The 18,364-nt window shown below is 43.3% G+C and overlaps 1 protein-coding gene across 1 annotated transcript in view; it reads right to left on the bottom strand.

Moving 5' to 3' along the window:
* Positions 1-1,046: 1,046 nt before the first annotated feature.
* Positions 1,047-18,364, bottom strand: part of LOC110521947 (C-Jun-amino-terminal kinase-interacting protein 2) — a 44,413-nt gene continuing 27,095 nt past the window's right edge. The window contains exons 3-13 of the mRNA XM_021599925.2: positions 15,852-16,158; positions 15,554-15,655; positions 12,807-15,114; positions 12,360-12,568; positions 11,610-11,685; positions 10,757-10,929; positions 10,460-10,569; positions 10,220-10,342; positions 9,683-9,753; positions 9,472-9,570; positions 1,047-7,694 (exon numbers count right to left, since the gene is read on the bottom strand). Of these exons, the coding sequence (XP_021455600.2) occupies positions 7,622-7,694; positions 9,472-9,570; positions 9,683-9,753; positions 10,220-10,342; positions 10,460-10,569; positions 10,757-10,929; positions 11,610-11,685; positions 12,360-12,568; positions 12,807-15,114; positions 15,554-15,655; positions 15,852-16,158 (3,651 nt within the window). The 3' untranslated portion in view covers positions 1,047-7,621. The remainder of the gene's footprint in view (positions 7,695-9,471; positions 9,571-9,682; positions 9,754-10,219; positions 10,343-10,459; positions 10,570-10,756; positions 10,930-11,609; positions 11,686-12,359; positions 12,569-12,806; positions 15,115-15,553; positions 15,656-15,851; positions 16,159-18,364) is intronic.

Genomic DNA, 18,364 nt, shown 5'->3' with positions numbered 1-18,364 from the left:
GTGGTGGCAGCATCATGGTTTGGGCCTGCTTTTCTTCAGCAGGGACAGGGAAGATGGTTAAAATTGATGGGAAGATGGATGGAGCCAAATACAGGACCATTCTGGAAGAAAACCTGATGTAGTCTGCAAAAGACCTGAGACTGGGACGGAGCTTTGTCTTCCAACAAGACAATGATCCAAAACATAAAGCAAAATCTACAATGGAATGGTTCAATAATAAACATATCCAGGTGTTAGAATGGCCAAGTCAAAGTCCAGACCTGAATCCAATCGAGAATCTGTGGAAAGAACTGAAAACTGCTGTTCACAAATGCTCTCCATCCAACCTCACTGAGCTGAGCTGTTTTGCAAGGAGGAATGGGGAAAAAATTCAGTCTCTCGATGTGTAAAACTGATAGAGACATACCCCAAGCGACTTACAGCTGTAATCGCAGCAAAAGGTGGCGCTACAAAGTATTAAATTAAGGGGGCTGAATAATTTTGCACGCCCAATTTTTCAGTTTTTGATTTGTTAAAAAAGTTTGAAATATCCAATAAATGTCGTTCCACTTCATGATTGTGTCCCACTTGTTGTTGATTCTTCACAAAAAAATACAGTTTTATATCTTCATGTTTGAAGCCTGAAATGTGGCAAAAGGTCGCAAAGTTCAAGGGGGCCGAATACTTTCGCAAGGCACTGTAGTATGGCCAATATACCACAGCTAAGGGCTGTTCTTAGGGACAGTGAAGGGCTGTTATTAGTGCCTAGATACAGCCCTTAGCCGTTGTATTTTGGCCACCACAAAACCCAGAGGTGCCGTATTGCTATTATAAACTGGTTACCAATGTAATTAGAGCAGTAAAAATAAATTTTTTGTCATACCTGTGGTATATGGTCTGATATACCACAGCTGTAAGACAATCAGCATTCAGAGCTCGAACTAACCAGTTTATTACTGGGGTTGGGATTTTACTCTATAAATGCACTTTAGACAGATGATTCATAGAAATTGTGATCCAGCAGCACAGTCACACAACCACAAGAAAGAGACAGTCAGACGCATCCTGACATCAAGCATATAGTTTATTCATAAGATCAAACCCATGACAAGGCAGTTTTTATGTGTTTTTATTTTACATTTTGACAAGTCCCCCTAATGATACAAGATAGATTGTGTTTTTGTCACATACTGATGCTCTAGTTATACAGTGAATAATATTGTTTATGGATTAAAAAAAGGAGATGAACTGTTAACTGGATGTCTGAGCTGCTATACATGACTAGGGGATACTTGGTGGTTGGTTGGTGTACTTTAGCTATCAGGGAAGTTCAAAGGACTTCAATTAAGCTGTTATAAGACAGTGAAAATACACGAAACAAACTGGTACAGTTAAGAGATGGCACACATCTGGAGCTCAAAGCCAGAGGTGTGGACTTGAGTCACATGACTTTGACTCAATTCACAAATTTGATGACTTGAGACTCAGCCTGATAGAAAATAAAATACCTTGATTATCTGGCCAGGTTTTGGAACGATTTGACTCCGTGGAGAGCCAGAGACAGTATCGCACTTGCAAAAAACAACAACATATTGGCTAGTGAAACGCACACATGGACCTATGATTGGACCAGCAAAGTCACCCAACACTGGGTGAGTTAGCGTAGTGAGAAGGTTTTAGGGAGTTTAAACTGAATGGGCAAAATATATATATATATTTTTTATACATATTTTAATAGGCTATCTATAGCCTACCATTTGTATTGTATATTTATACAATTGCTTATTCGATCTGGTCATTAACATAGGCCTACGGCATTGAACAATTATTTGTAAAACATATCATCTGTGCTTCAGAACCAAAAAGCTGCGGGTCTTGACTGTTGACCAATGTCCAGTCATCAGCATTGGTGCGCAAAGGCGGTCGCACACATCCAAATAGTGACCAAAAAAGCACTTGTTTAATTTTCTCCGATTTTGCCTGGTAACAACAGAGTAGCCTGCCTACATTAATATGATCCATATAAAGTACCGTTTAGCAATGGTGATTTCATTTATCATTTTCAAATTTCAGATATGGCTTAGTTTGGGTGGGTTATAATTATACAGCTCAGTGGTAACATCACACTACCTTCAATACTTATGGGATGAAGATGTAACATATTCTGGCGAATTAATTACTTATTTGTGAGGAAGAAAAAGGCTAGACAGATCATGCTTTCCATCCGATCCGGCAGCCTCTGCTGCATACAGGTATGCCATTTGATCCTGCTAGCTCTGGACTCCAGCGAAGTGACAATGACCACGTTTACATGCGCACAGTAGTCCGGATAGGAGCTCATATCCCGCTTAAAATCTTATTCGGCTAAATTGTTTACATGCACCTCTGATATCCCGCTCACGAGTAACCGTGAATAAACAGAATATTCCCAATTTAAATTAATATGGGCTAAATGGGATAGTAACTGAAATATGGACACTGACTGTAGGCCTATTACCTCTCACACGTAGCGGAGTGAGTATAATTTGTGGAACGTTCCAACTTTGTAAATAACAAGGTTGCCAACAAACAACGCATTCAAAGTTCTATAGTGGCAGAATAAGATACCGGGTAGGTTGTTGGCAGTTTGGTTAAATTTTTCACTCACCACATTTATTCAGAAGAATGTATATCCTTGATCTGGTATCCTATGGACAAACATTAAGAATAATCTATGTGGTGAGTTGATGCCTATTTAGCAGCTAGATAGCTAGGTGAATTGATCGTGCAACTTTGTATGCGTTGTTTGTTGGCATCCTTGTACTTCACGAAGTTTTTGGAACAGATTCATGTTGGAAGTGGAACGTTCCACAAATTATACCCACAACATATAGCATAATAAAATATTAACTCCTTCAGAATTATGCATTTATTGCAGTAAAATTATACAACAAATGTTAATTTCGTCATGGGAACAGGAATGGAGAAATATTATTTATTTATTTTAGCATCTCGAGAAAATACAAATGCCAGGGTAATGTGTTATCTTTGACACTGTAATGCAAGCAGACATATGCACCCAAGCCAAACTGAAGTCTTATCAGAAATGTGTTTAATTGTTCTCAGCTTTTCTTTTCCTTAAAACCAGTCAAACTGATTACATTTTGCACAGGACCAATCTTTCCACTGTTTTGGAGTTGTTGCATTTTCTTTCAGGTACCTAAACAAAACAGACAACTTTACCGGTATTTACTAGATTACTAATGCATTCATTCTATCAATGTAAGACATTATTCTGGTGAGCACTACTTTATTTAGTCTTCTGGGGCAACAATTTATGACAGAAGAGAAGCTGCATGTAGGCCTATCTAACCATAGTTGACAAACAATTGGCCTACCAAATGTAGTAAATTATATGGCCTACCAAATGTCAGAAGTTATAAGCAGAAAGTTGTCTAAATTAGTGGTGAATGTAGCTAGTCGGCTATACGGTCCAGTATGGAGTAGCGGCAAAATACATTATTATGGAATTATGGTGGATTGAATTTGACAGGTAGCCCACCCTTTGAAGTGATTTGACAATCTGACGAAAACGTCATCGTAGAACCCCATGGTCTGCACAACACAACATATGCGCAACTGAGCCTGCGCAGACAGCGAAAAATAACAGTTAAGGGTATAAGTTGTTTACATCCCGTCTAAAATCAGCATATCCCAGACATTTTATCTGGGTTTCTCATAACCGGGACAAAAGCTTTTTTGGGTTATTGTAATTGGGATATGATGTTTATATGCACCATCTCAAAAACAGAATACTTGAGTATCCTGAATAATAACGGGATATTGGTGTGCATGTAAACGTGGTCACTGTGACATGATATCCCTAGTTGATATCGACAGCTAACATGAATGACTTTCAGCTCAAAATGCAGGTGTAAAAGGGTTCTGACTTATGTTTATTTGTGTATCTTTCGTTTTGAAAATGCATCACCGTTTTTTGGCCGTAATGATAGGCTAAATTTGAGCAGCGATTCTGCGCACCTTTGCGTGGGGGGGGGGTCTCGAACTTTGAACCATTCCTTTTTGGGGGTTGCGGGTCAAACAGTTAGAAAACCACTGAGCTGGCAAACAGATTGCTGATTTGCTGAACAAGCTATAGGATCGTGTGCAGCGCAAACGTCAAATTGTAGGGACAGAGGATTGTCATAAATTAATATACATCTCATTTTTTTTTGCTGATGATCAAGAATATGAACCGTTTACTTTGCAAGCTCATCAGCAATGGGGCATCAAGCAACAATTTCTAGCATAGGCCTACTGGTGTTTTGGTATGTCAAAATTGCTTGAAATGTATAATTTACTTATAAGGCTTGCATTTGGAATTTGGTAAAATAAATTATTACATAATCAAAATGTGATGTTGACAAAATAATGAAAAGGGCTGTCTGGTAGCCTACATTTTTTTTAAACAAGCCTTTGCCTGTATATTTTTTATTTTTTTACTTGATTTGAGACACAAAAAAAACTTGCGACTCGACTCGCTCTTAGAATGCAAGACTAGGACTTGACTCAAGACTCAACCCGTTCTACTTGGGACTCGATTTGAACCTTGTGACTTGAGATTTGCAGTGACTCGAATAATAGTGACTTGGTCCCACCTCTAGTTCCCGTGTGAAAGCAGAGTTTGAAAGCTATTTTAATTGGTTAATCTTTACTACTCTGCTCTATCAGCGGATTGGCCAGCACTTGAGTGGGTGTGGCATTGGATATCAGCAAGGTGACACTTTACGTGTGTCCCCTAATGACAATGTCACAGATTTGCCTAAAAGCGGTGCTGCTGAAGCCTGTCTGTGGGGTGAATGTCTGAGTTAGCAAGAACTTAGTGGTTCACAAAACATAGTGGTTTGATGTAGAGACAGTGACGTGTATGGAAACGCAACACGATCAAATTAAAACAAATGATAAAAGGAAATGTACAATGTTTTCTCTCTTTCCATTGTGGTTTTCATGGTTCTTTTTTGAATAGGTCTCCTTTTATTTGACATATTCCATTTCAATAACATCCTTAACGTAAAGGACACAGCACTATCTTGTTGACTCTCTATAGTATTTACAGGATCTAACCGACAGCAATACACATTTAGATTATACCCTCTCTCCCCTCCTACTGACACCACTCTCACAAATAATAAACTGGTCACCATGGAGGTCCCATGACTCCTCATCACCAGCGGATCAACAATGCTCTCCTCTACAAGATCTTCTTCTTGCTGTTTGATACTTGTTGAAGAATAAAAGCAGTAGAAGAAGTAGACAAGCATCCCTCGCCTTCTACACTCAACCTGATATTGGGGATTGCAGTATGACACCTGTTATTTCAATTCATTCTGTGTTGGCCACCTCTCTACTCCCTTCATCTGTTTAGATGTTATACTGTAGGCTACAGTATGCTATGTGAACTGGAAAAGACAACTGTAGAAAGTAAAATGTCCTATCATAAGTACGCAAACGATGTACTGTATATTACCTATGATAAGAGTGAAATCAAGGAGTATATGTGGAAAGGTCAACTTCTCAGGACATGTATCAGGCAGAATATGAGCCATTAGACATTGTAAAGTCAACTTCTAAAACTGTTGGACGGACCAAAGCAAGCCTATTATATCCAAGAAACTACCAGTCTTTCAATGGTGGCACTTCAATATCAAATCTTTTTCTAACTTAAAGGGGAACTCCTCTCAAAAACGATCTTTTTGTATTTTTCCATAAATGATTAGCATTTTGCATCATCATCATGGTGGCCGGTGACATCTTGAAAGTCTAATATCTTGAAAACTTAAATGCTTAAACTGTCTATCCTCATTTTGACTTGATCCACCTTAAAGAGAAGGTAGAAGGACACAGAAGGCACCACTACTTTCTTAGTCAGCATTATCGATGTCATGACTTTACTTTCCTTGTCGCCTTATGGACAGTCAACCAAGGCCAATCTGGCCTTATTCTCAGTGGACTCAACTCAAACAGGGACGGACACCCACCTGTACAACAGTGCTTCCTGTGAGGGAGTAGTGTTGAACAGTCAGAACCGTGGGATTATGGCTTCTCCTGAAGAGGACCTTCAACTGTCCTCAACCTGATATTCAGACTGATTATCTCTGTACATGTACATTAGGACACTTCACAGTTGGACCAGATGGAAAGGAATATAACATTGGATTGTTTCTGTAATACTGTATTTGCATCATTAGAAGTCCAGAAGCTGAATGATTCTCTCTCTTTTTTTATCTTTTTTTAAAAATCTTTCTCTGTTCACAAAGCACTGACAGTTATCGCTGTTTCCATAGCAACCTCTTCCTGCCACTGCTGTGTTTGGAGATTTGATCAGAGGAGCTGTTGTCCAATGACAGATGACTACTGAGACAGTTATGGACCATGGTGGACGGGGCTTACTATCAGGTCAACATCATCAACATAAGTCAGAACCCTTTCAATGTCAAAATGACCAATATGATGAAGAGCCTCCATTGCAAAACTGAGGCTTCATTCCATTTTAGCCCCTAGTCCCTTCCCCTAGCTCCTGCTCAGTGTTCACACCCACAGATCTGAAAGGATCTGGATAGGTGTAATAAATATGATGGCAACTCCATTTAGCTTAATTGAAGGGCTAACTGTGGCCATCACCACGTCGCTTACACCTGCTCGGTCCTTTGAGATCTGACGCCAGTACATTTTCAAACTATGAATAAAAAAATGGTGGACTTCAAAGCTGGGGAAGGAACTAGAGAAGAGAACTGGAACCAGGCATAAGCCACATAACACAACCAGTGAAAGGATAAGCTCTCTGAAATAGGTCCAAGTCCCACCAATTGTTCCTGACCCACCATTTGGTAAATACTGGTCTAAAACATCATCCCTCTCTTCCTTTCTATTTCTTTATTTTTCCTTTCGTCACTTCCTCTTGTTTGATTATTGGTTGTGGATGCTACTTTCATAGTTTGTATGTGAGTCATCTGTATTTGTCTACTGCCTATACATAGGTGTTCCTAATGTGTATATTTACAGATCACACTTTCTTGTACACGATACAGGTGTTAGCTCGGACCAATCACATCAATGTACTCTCTCTCTTCTTCGATCTTTGAACAAAAACATATTTACACCAAACCTCACCTGACCAAATAATATGCTTCATGTCCTCTTGATTTTTGCGCCATTTGTGTGTCCTAATTTTGTGTGTGTGATTGTGTGTGCATTACCCTCCTAGCCATGCATTGGAACATGTGAAATAGCAGTAGTAGGAATTTCATTGTTGTTATTGTTTTTTAAACCGAGGAGGATACATAATATCTAAAATACGGTACCAAGACTTATTCCTAGAACCGTATCATAGAAAAAGAAACAGGCAATCCATCTAGAAGATGGAAAATAAATGTATAAACAAATGAATCATTAAATAAGTCAATAAATTAATAAAACACGTCGCATACTGTAGAACGGAAATTAACATTCCAGTTTTAGAGGGATACTGTATATATGGGGTATTTTACAATGGAAAGAAGAGCCACCAGTACCCCCTGGTGGTGTGATTGATGAACCTACACAAGCAGCAGCAGGAAGAAGCGGAGATGGTTGTCATGGCAACACTTCCTACTTCCTGCCTGCTTTACTCCAGGTAGATGTCTTCGGTGGGGCAAGCGTATTCCAGGTGCTCCTGGTAATACTCCTGGAAAGCCCGTCTAGAGAGCAAGACAGAGAACAGAGGCCTTAGCTTAACAAACAGATGTCTACAATCAAATCACCCTGCAATAATGTCTCAGCCAGACTCACATCATGGTTCTAGCCCAAGATGAGCATCAGCTTAGTAAACATTTACCCATACCATGAATTAATGTCTGAAGCCTTTCTGTCCACTAAACCTGACTCCCCAGCCCATACCGTCCTGCTCTGCCCTCTGCTTTGCTGTGTCGACCTTGAACCATGGCCATCTTTAATAATTCAAACCCAATTTGCCTGATTCAGACAAGACAGGAACTACAGACATTATAAACCCCAGCTCACACACACACTCCCTCCCTCTGTCTTTCTCTGTCTCTGTCTCATTACTCAATACTTTGTAATGACTTTTCTTCTCCTCTCCAGCATGCCAGCTGAACTAAAGGGCTTGATAGTCTATGGTTTCCAACATTCTTATTCAGACCACAGTATAACAGTTTGTCATATAAGCAGTAATGACCGAGATTGGGAGATAAAGCAGTGCTAAAGCATTGTTAGGCTCAACCCTAATACACACCCCCCCCCCCCCCCCCTTAGCCCTGCCTCTCTGTTTTGCACTATCCCGCAAGCCACATCGAGTCAGAGGGGTCTTCCAATTCAACTCTGAATGAAGGGTAGTGCCATTTCAGTATTCTAGTTGGCCCTCCACACTAAGTAAATTGACATGCAGACTTCCTTTTGCGTGGTTGTCAAAACTCCCAAAACTGCAACCCAAGGGTCTAAAGTTGCTTCAAGAAGATGGCTGGCAAAAATACTAGGATGGAAACACATGTAAGTAATCCTAACTTTAAAAAACAAATTATGCAAAAAATGTACAGTTCAGAGGAATGTGTTCGTTAATGTATACTGAACACAAACATACAATGCAACATGCAACAATTTCAATGATTTTACTGAGTTACAGTTCATTTAAGGAAATCAGTCCATTTAAATAAATTCATTAAACCCTAATCTATGGACTTTACATGACTGGCCCAGCCAATCAGAATGAGTTTTTCCCCACAAAGGGCTTTATCACAGACAGAAATACTCAGTTTCATCAGCTGATAGTCTCAGATGAACCCGCAGGTGAAGAAGCCGGAAGTGCAGGTCCTGGGCTGGGGTGGTTACACATGGTCTGCGGTTGTGAAGCCGGTTGGGAGTACTGCCAAATTCTCGAAAACAATGTTGGAGGTGGCTTATGGTAGAGAAATGAACATTCAATTCCCTGACAACAGCTCGTGGACATTCCTGCAGTCAGCATGCCAATTGCACGTGACAAAACTGCACGTTTTAGAGTGGCTTTTTATTGTCCCCAGCACAAAGTGCACCTGTGTAATGACCATGCTGTTTAATCAGCTTCGTAATATGCCACACCTATCAGGTGGATGGATTATCTTGGGAAAGGAGAAATGCTCATAAACAGGGATATAAACACAGAATATGAGAAAAATACGCTTTTGTGCGTATGTGATCTTTTATTTCAGCTCATGAAACATGGGACACACAGTTAACATGTTGCGTTTATATTTTTGTTCAGTATAGACAAACATGATTATGCGTATTTTTTGGTCATCACTACGGGGGCACAGCCAATGCCTTACGGCAACTTCAATAAAACAAACAGTGCTGTGGAGAGGCTCTACATGCCTAGGTTTACAAGCACAGCTTAAAGGGGATTGAGAATCATACTCCAAAGTGTGTCCTATAGCAGAGATGGGTGTGTGAAAGGGAGACTCTGAAGTACTGTATGTGACTCACCCAACACTCTCGGCCACACGCCGCATTGACTCCTGGGAGACAAAGACGTGGCAGGCGAACCTGTTCAGCATGGGGTGTTTAGTGATGAAGCCAAAGTAGCTGAGGAGTGAGAGAGGGGGTTAAGTATAAACAAATAAAGTTGAAAGTTCTACCTTTATTCTTTGGTGTTTTATTGTCTAATGAAATCTATCCTCAACATTAACTTTCATACCAATTGTTTTTGGGGTGGCATCCACAGAAAGAGATGTTCTTCATCTGGAAGAAGTGACTACATCTGTCAAACTGGAGAGAGAAAGGGAGGGGGGAGAGAGAGATACTCATATTATGTGGTAGTTTCAGCATCCTTTTGATTGCACTACAGTCGCTTAAGAGTCTCTGCCAAAAACATATATGTCCCTGTTACGTCCCCAGTTTCTGTGTTGTGGTTTGTTATGTGTGTGTTTCAGGGTGGCTTCCTGAAATCCCCCAAGCAGCTGATTGGTCGACTCCATGGCTAATTTACTTTCTTTGCTTTGGTTCCGTCCAGACCCTTTTCCCCATATTACCGTGTGAAGGAATAAATTCTTATTAAACGGTAAAATCTCTGCCTTTTGTCATCCTTACTCGCACCTACAGTCCCATACCTCCTTCACTTCACGGGGAGTTGAGTTGTAGCAGGGAGTTGCGTTCCCTCTTCATAGAGGCGTGCGTAACAGTCCCAGTTTACACTCGTCTCTTACCCTCACTTACACCTCCCCATTTCTCTCACCTCATCCAAAGTGTCATATTCGTCCTCCAGGCTCATCACCAGTTTAACCCCTTGTAAACTAATCTCCAGCTCACACAGAGAGGGGGGTCTCACATGGACCGTCCGCTTCCGCGCTATCGCAATCTGACAAAGAGAGAGTTCGATACAGATCAACTTTGTTAATTGAACACTGTTTCAGACTATTGAGCACTCTATGACCTGTTAGTTTACCCAACCCAGAGTGGTGCATTTCCTGTTTACCTTCTGCATGGCGGCACAGAGGATACCATTGCCTTGGTGATAGGGCACCTCCACAGAACCCAGGAACTGAACGCTGAAACTGTCCATCCAGGCTGGGTTCCTCTTCACTCCTACCGGAAGTACACACACAGGAGGTGACATCAGACTGGAGGCATTTACGTACCGTCTATTTTATCTTATTGACATCCAGGTTATGTGTCTCCAGTGATGACATACTCTGTATAGAAAGGGAACTTTCCAGTAAAACTGTGCTCCTACCAGACATGAACGTAACGTTTATGTCTCTCTATCACTCACCCATTATCTCCTTGAACTGCCCTATGACCTCATGGGCATAGAAGGCAGGGAATATCCCCATCTCTCCCGTCCGCATGTTGTAGCCTCTGTACCAGTAGTCATCCTCCTCCTCCTCGACATACAGAGGGTCGTCCACATCCAGCTCCAACTCATCAACATGTCTAGGGATAAACCTGTAGGAGGCAGGAGACAGAGGGTATAGATACACACACATTACTTGGTTTTAGTGAGGAGGAAGCAGCATCTGTCTGGGTATCAGGTGACTCCCCGAGGAGAGGCTGTTAGCTGAAGAAACAGCAGAGACACATTTAGGGATGGAGGGAGGAGGGGAGAGAAGAGGGAGAGCGGTAGGAAGGGGGAGGGGAAGTGCTGAATGATTTAGGTTTATAAAGGTTAGGGAGAGAGGAATGATTCAGTTACTGAGGAAAGGGGAAACAGTGAGCACACACACAGTGAGGCCCAGGTGGTGGCAGGCTGGTGTGTGTATAGCTGTTCCCCCTGCAATTTCACTAGGGCCATGACACCTGCCCTGTCTCACTCTCTCCTTTCCTCTCTTCCTCCCTCCATCTCTTCTTCCCTCCCTCTCTCCAGACCACTAGTGATTCACCAGAGTCACGTCTCCTACTGCACACAACCATCCTTTATCCCATATCACCTACAATCCATAGTGCATGTGTGGGACTAAGAACAAAGAGTCAAACAGATAAGAGATTATAACATACTCTCTTGAAATGATAACGTTACAATAATTACATTTTTTTCTCTGATCATGATTTCAGATTGCTTGTTGTGTTGCTCTCTGTTTATATAACACGGTATGTCTGTAAATGATGTTCTGAATGCTATGACTCACCTGTATACAGCCCTGTGTGTCTGGTCCCTCTCCTCTCCGTTGATGGCACAGGAGAACAGCCCAAATGACTCTGTACCTGCACAGGTAAACACAAACAGTGAGATCACTGATACACACGTTGGGAGGGACATTAATATAACCCATAGGACCTCTCTGAATAACATCTAAATGAATTATAACTGCATCGGTCAAAATAACTCATTATAATGAAATTCTTCTTCTTTCCATTTGTAATAGATCCTTAATTATGTAGACGATCCTTCAGTGATCTTTTATCATGCTACAGCTTGGGAGAGCTAACATGAACACTCTGGACTCAGTAAATGAGACATATTCAGTTGGGATCTAACTTGGTACAGGCCTGAACATGAATGAATACAACAACCACGTCTCAGTCACTAGTAAGCACAGTCATGGGTGGTACTGATAACTCAAAAATGTACTCAAAAGGCATACGTGAAATATGCAAATAAGCCTAAACACAGCGTAAAAAAACCCCACCCAAAATAAAACCTCTATCAACGCAGTTCCACAAAGAGCCATAAACGTATTTTTGTAGAACCATTTATGATAGTTCCTTTTGGAATCAAAAATAGTTTTTTGGCGCTCTTGATTTTTCTATGGGTCTTCAAAGAACCATCCCATTTAAAGTTTGTTCAAAGAAACTAAAATGGTTCCCCTATAGCATCACTCTGAATAACCTTATTTGGTTCCAACTGGAACCTGTATCTTTAAGTGTAGGATACGTACTAGAGGATCGTGAAGTGCTGTTGACAAATACGTTGAGGAACTTCTTGGAGAAGTGCATGTCAGCCTCAGGGGAGGAGTCTTCTGACGAGCTGAGGAGTTCTGGCTGCACCCCTCCGTTCCCCCGGAAGTACCCCACCTCCCCTGTCCCCAGAGGGTCCTCATCACACAGTGTAGACAGCTCACTGTCATCACTCAGCACAGAGGTGCATCTGGGAAGGGCACGGTTCACACAGGTTAGTCATAATAGCTTAATAGAAGACAATATAAAAGCATCCATAATGCACTATAAAGTTGACTCCTGATAAATCAGCTTGGGACTGTTGTGACAGCACTGACTAAACAGGAGTAATTAAACAACTTGATGTAAATGACTTTTAAATTGCCAATAGAATAAAATTAAACTAAACCCTTCCACAACAAAGATGGGCCCTTTCTCCATGTAAGTACCTCCTGAGGCTGACCAGCTCCAGTGTAGTGTTCTCATCCACCACCAGAGTGTATTTCATGGAGTCGTATGCCAGACCGTCGTCATCCGGCTGGGACCGCAGAGGGAGGTCTCTCTCACACAGGGTGCGTTCCTGCTCCAATAGGGTGAGGTCCCGGACACTCTCGTCGATGGGCGGAGAGCTATCCAGGTACTGGTGGCTGCCACCGTAGGATGACTGCTTCCTCAGGCAGCTCAGGAATGGGGAGGAGTCTCCCTCTTCCTCTTCCTCATCATTGTCAGTGGAGTAGGTGAGGCTGAAGCATCGGTTGGTCTGGGCCGTGGGGATATCCAGGGTCATGCTGTGTTTGACAGTGTTGATGCGTTCCAGGGTGGCCGTAGAGTGTACGTTGGGCTTGGCATCTGTCTCGCGGCCCTCGTCCTTGTCAATCGCCACGCTCTCACTCAGAATGGGAGAGTCCAGCTCCTCCGTACCCTCCAGCATCATCAGGTCGTTATCGGGCTCCACAGTATCGTCATCTTCTTCATCCTGCCTCTTGGTGTTTTTGCCTGATTTAGGGATGGTGATTTCTTTCTCAGAGTCCTGAGTGTGATTGTTGTTTGTGGATACCCTGTTGCCATAACGCTCCACAATCACCGGTCTGATGGTGTCAGCTGTGGGATTGCTCTTGTACAGACAGGGGCCAAATCTATCGTTGGCTTTCCCTGTATTCCATTTGGGCAGCTCTGCACTCTTCTCCATCTTCTCTCTCTCCTTCCACTCCTTCCTCAGACCCTTCCCTTTTTTATCCTTCAATTCCTTCGTCCCAGATTTCAGCATTCTTTCACCCGCAGCGTCGGTGAACGTGACTGGCTCGATGTCTGAGGAGGGTGATATGGTGTCTGAGACGGACACTGACCTCTTGAAACAGTCCTCGGGACAGCTAATTGGATAAGACCCCTCCAAGATCATCTTGTTCACCAGGTTGTTGAGCAACCAGGGTGAGTCTGAATTCTCGCTCAGCTCGTCCTCGCTCTCCGACTCTGACTCTCCCTCACTGTTACCGTCGTAGTCGTCAGCATGAGTGGGTATGAGTCTGGGTCCCACTGGCAGGTAGAAGGAGTGTTTGAAGCTCTCCAGGCTGTGGTCGGGTTCTATCTGGAGTACCATCTGTTTGGACCTTCTGTCCTCCTCACAGCGTGGGGGTGGGGGCAGGGCCTCATCTGGGTCAGCCTGGTGCTCATAGGGCAATTCATCATAATCATCTACACTCTGTAGGCCCATCAGAGCCTGGCCGTCATCATAGGGCTCTGGGGGCAGGATGGGGGAGTCAGCAGGGGGGGGGGTGGCTAGGCTGGGGGAGGGTAGTGGTGAAGGTGAGGGTAAGGGTGAGCCCACTTTGATGGGGTCTGGGTGGCCAAGGAGGAGTGATACCTTCATTCCCACAATGCTGCTGTCCTGTTCTAACTCGTTGTCAGGGCCCAGTTCCTGGTCGGAGGTGGGTGAACTGGCCTCCTCGATGGAGTTGGTGAGGTGGGAGGAGCGTCCACTACTACTGTCATCACTGGTCATGTCCAGCTCTGTCTCTGAGATGGAGGAGATCATATTGGAGACCAGGGGTCCTCCGCAGGCAAACGCTGCCTCCAGCTCCCCCTCAATGTCTGATTCTGACCCGGGAGAGCTCAGGTCATGCTCTTGGTCTGAGGTGGCGTAGCACCGCTTGGCATTCATGTCAGCGATGCCAGGGTCCGAGGACGGAGAGGTGGAGTCATTGGCCGCCTCATTGGCTGTAGCTGGAAGCTCGCTCTGGTCAGTGTTTCCGGATTGGTCGAGAACATCAGAGCGGCTTGATGGCATATAGCTGGAGAAAAAAGCCAGCTCACAGGGCTCGATGGAGGGGAACTCAACGTAGACTGAGCTCTGGTTCTCCTTACACGCCATGTCATAGGTCTCCTTACACATGAACTCTACGTCAAAATCTTTCTCCAGCTCCTCACCCGACAGAGGGGTGTCAGCTCCGTCATTCCCCCCAATGGGAGCAGTGGAGGACAGGCATCGGCTGGTCCCGTCTGGATCGTTTTCCAGTTCCCGGTCCAGGCCTGACTCAGTAGTGACCGTGTAGGTGTCGGTGGGACGTCGCTGGGTGGACATGCAGGACCGTGAACGTTTGTGGTTGTGGTCAGTGTTGTTGAGGTCGTGGTCGACCTCGGTGTCAGAGCACTGGGAGTGGTCATCCAGGGATGAAACTCTGGAGGTCAGAGTTGAAGGGTCGGCTGAGGAGTTAATGACCTCGTTAGAGCCCAGGTGAGACTTGTGTTGACCAAAGGAGCCTGTTGGAGAGGGAGAGGAGAGGGGATAGAGAGAGAACAGAACAAGTAGAGATAAAATGAAGAGAGATGATAGAGGTTGAAGGAGATGAGAATGCAGAGAAGAAAAGAGAGATTAGAATTGATCATGAGAACATTATTGCAATAGCCACTTTAAACCAGAAGTCACCAGAGTAGGGATGGCAGTGATGGGAGCAGTAGATAAACAGACCTATCTAAACTATGCTCTGTGTTGGGCCCAAACACACAATAACAAATTAATTCTCACCAATTGGACTTGGAACGTTTGGTGTCAAAATGGAGCCCATTCTTTAGAATCCCAAACTATGTTTGCCAAAGTCTATATCTATAGCTCTGGCCAGTGAGGACAGGACGACTACACGACTACATGTTTATGGGGGATGACTTCTGGAGGGTGGTCATTTTGTTTTGGTGGGGGTACCTTTGCTCTGGGACGCTGGGACCTGGGGGGCTGTTTGGGAAGGGCACTGGCCTGTCACGTGGCTCCCATCTTCCAGACATGAGTGGGTTGGAGACAGACGGCCTGCACGCAAAGGACAACAGCTTACAGTAACATTTAAAGACACAGCATAAATAGACAATACTAGGTAGATAAATTATCATACAAACATTTGTAGAAAACCTTTTCCTTAGAAAGCTAGGGTATTTGAGAGGAAATAAGCTGCTAGGTGTTGGTAGTGGTTTATTATTGGTAAGTAATAAGACAGCACAATATTCACCTTGTGAGGTGGGCTTGCGTAGAGAGTGCTGCCAGCTGCCCTTCTTTGGAGAAAGACTGCTGTTGTTGTTCAATGAGTCCTGAGAGAGAGAGAGAGTGGTGGTGAGGTTAAGGGTGGTGGGCCGGCTCTTCAGAGTGCCCAGGGTAGGGGAAGGAGGAAGGGAAGCGGAGGGGGAGGGTGGAGCATCAGGGTCCACCTCCTCTTCATCCTCCTCATCCTCGTCATCGATCATCTCAAACTCCTGGAAGTCGTCCTGGAAGGAGCAGACCGGGTGGTGAATATCGCTCTTCTCCAGAATCAGACAGTCCTGACAAAGAGAGAGAGAGAGAGGGAGGATATGAAGGGAGGGAGAGAATGAGTGACTAGTGGTATGGCAGAGATTGCTTTAACAATATTTTAACACTGTGAGAGGCTGAAATGCAATGCTGTCAGCTAATTCTCAAATGCTAGTATGAACAAAAGCAACAACCCCAGAGTCACCTTCCTGGGCTCATATGCAATAGTTTTCAGAGAGCTGTGGGACAGTTAAACCCAGAGCAGCCTACAAGAAGAATATAACACTGCAGTATCCCATCAGCACACAAACACACATCAAAGCACTGTGGTAGGCTGGGGCTCAGGTGACTTGTCCACTCTGTTCCAAAGTCTAGAAGGGGGGAGAGAAAGAGACAGAGAGAAAAGGAGAGAGAGGGGTAGATTGATGATGCCTCAGGTTTCAGCTGTTTTACAGTAAAATTCAATTTAAATTAGATTCAGATGTGTGTGTGTGTGTGTGTGTGTGTGTGTGTGTGTGTGTGTGTGTGTGTGTGTGTGTGTGTGTGTGTGTGTGTGTGTGTGTGTGTGTGTGTGTGTGTGTATGTATGTATGTGTGTGTGTGTGTGTATGCATGCTTTTGTCCAGGCTAAAAGCACTCAGTACATCTTTGTACTGTATATCTTTGTACATGCAAAAAGTATGGGGAAATAGTCACTGTACCATTAAGTATTTTTTTTTACCTTTTATTTAACTAGGCAAGTCAGGTCTGGCAAAACCCAGACAACACTGGGCCTATTGTGTGCCGCCCTATTGGACTCCCAATCACAGCCTGGAATCGAACCAGGGTGTCTGTAGTGACACCTCAAGCTCTGAGATGCAGTGGCTTAGACCGCTGCGCCACCCGGGAGCCCTAATCACAGTCTCCAAGTGAAAAGTTGGTGGCAATAATTATAGATGATATCTTTATTTATTGTCTTAGTCGCTACAATGTGAATAGACACGTTGTTACATCACTCACTACAATCAACACAACACTATATTGCTTTTGACAGGGAGAACACTGGATTGAATATATTCTAGCTATCCACTTTGCATTTGAACAGCACAGCACTTTCCTCATCGGTCTCTCTTTCCCTACTCTCTCTCAGCATCAAAGCCCACCTTCTTGTCCTCTTCACACAGGACTGCTAACGCCTGCTAAACCTTAACACCAGAGAAACTAAAATCAACCGTCAATCTAGAACCCAGGGGAAATCTAGAAGATACACGTACAGCACAGTTTCTCAGAGAAAGTCAAATGACAAAGCCTACTGTACAAGAAACATGGATCGATTGCTTTTTATTAGTATTGAAAAAAATGTTGCGTGTGATCACAATGGTAGATCATCTATTAATCTTAAAAAGTCATACTGATAGTGTTGTGTATTGGTAGTGTATTAATATTGTAATGTACTCATAACAATATTACTCCATAGTGGACATTTAAACATCAACATCATTTATCTACAGTTAAACATCACCAAATCAATAGGAATGTAATGACTACATTCTGCTCCTTGGTGGCAGTGGTGATAGTGGACAGCTATAAATGTGAATGTGGATCAATCCCCAGTTCTCAGGTACCCAAGGACATCCCACCATGTTGGTCCAGACAGAGCTGACATTCCCTCCCTTCTACAGGCCAGGCAGCCAGCCTGGCGGAAGCACAAACCTTCTGCTGACTGAATGAGTTTCCCCTCTCTCCCTGTCTCAACGATAGGAGCCAGCTCCATTATATCCAGAGGAATTACATTGATAGGAGGGAGAAAATGTTGCTGTACTGTTTGTTAATGTGACATTTGTCTGTGTTTGTGTCACATTATCGGTTCATTACATTCTACTTGTATATACATCCAACAACAGGAGACCAAACTCACATACTCCTAATACATCTATGTTAATCCAAAAACAGATAGATTAATAATGATTGGTCCTGGTTTATCAATACCATTTAGTGATTGATTAATAACACTAATGGCTCCTCTCCATGCCCTAATTATACAATGCAGTCGGAAAGTGTTCAGACCCCTTGACTTTTTCCACATTTTGCTACGCTACAGCCTTATTCTAAAATGGATGGGAAAAAATGGAAATAGCTTATTTACATAACTATTCACACCCTTTGCTATGAGACTCGAAATTGAGCTCAGGTGCATCTTGTTTCCATATCATCCTTGATGTTTTTAAAACATGTGGTAAATTCAATTGATTGGACATGA

Source organism: Oncorhynchus mykiss, chromosome 1 (assembly GCF_013265735.2).
Source record: "Oncorhynchus mykiss isolate Arlee chromosome 1, USDA_OmykA_1.1, whole genome shotgun sequence".
Lineage (NCBI taxonomy): Eukaryota > Metazoa > Chordata > Actinopteri > Salmoniformes > Salmonidae > Oncorhynchus > Oncorhynchus mykiss.
The sequence above is the reverse complement of the archived record's forward strand: the minus strand, read 5'-3'. Positions and strand labels throughout refer to the sequence as shown.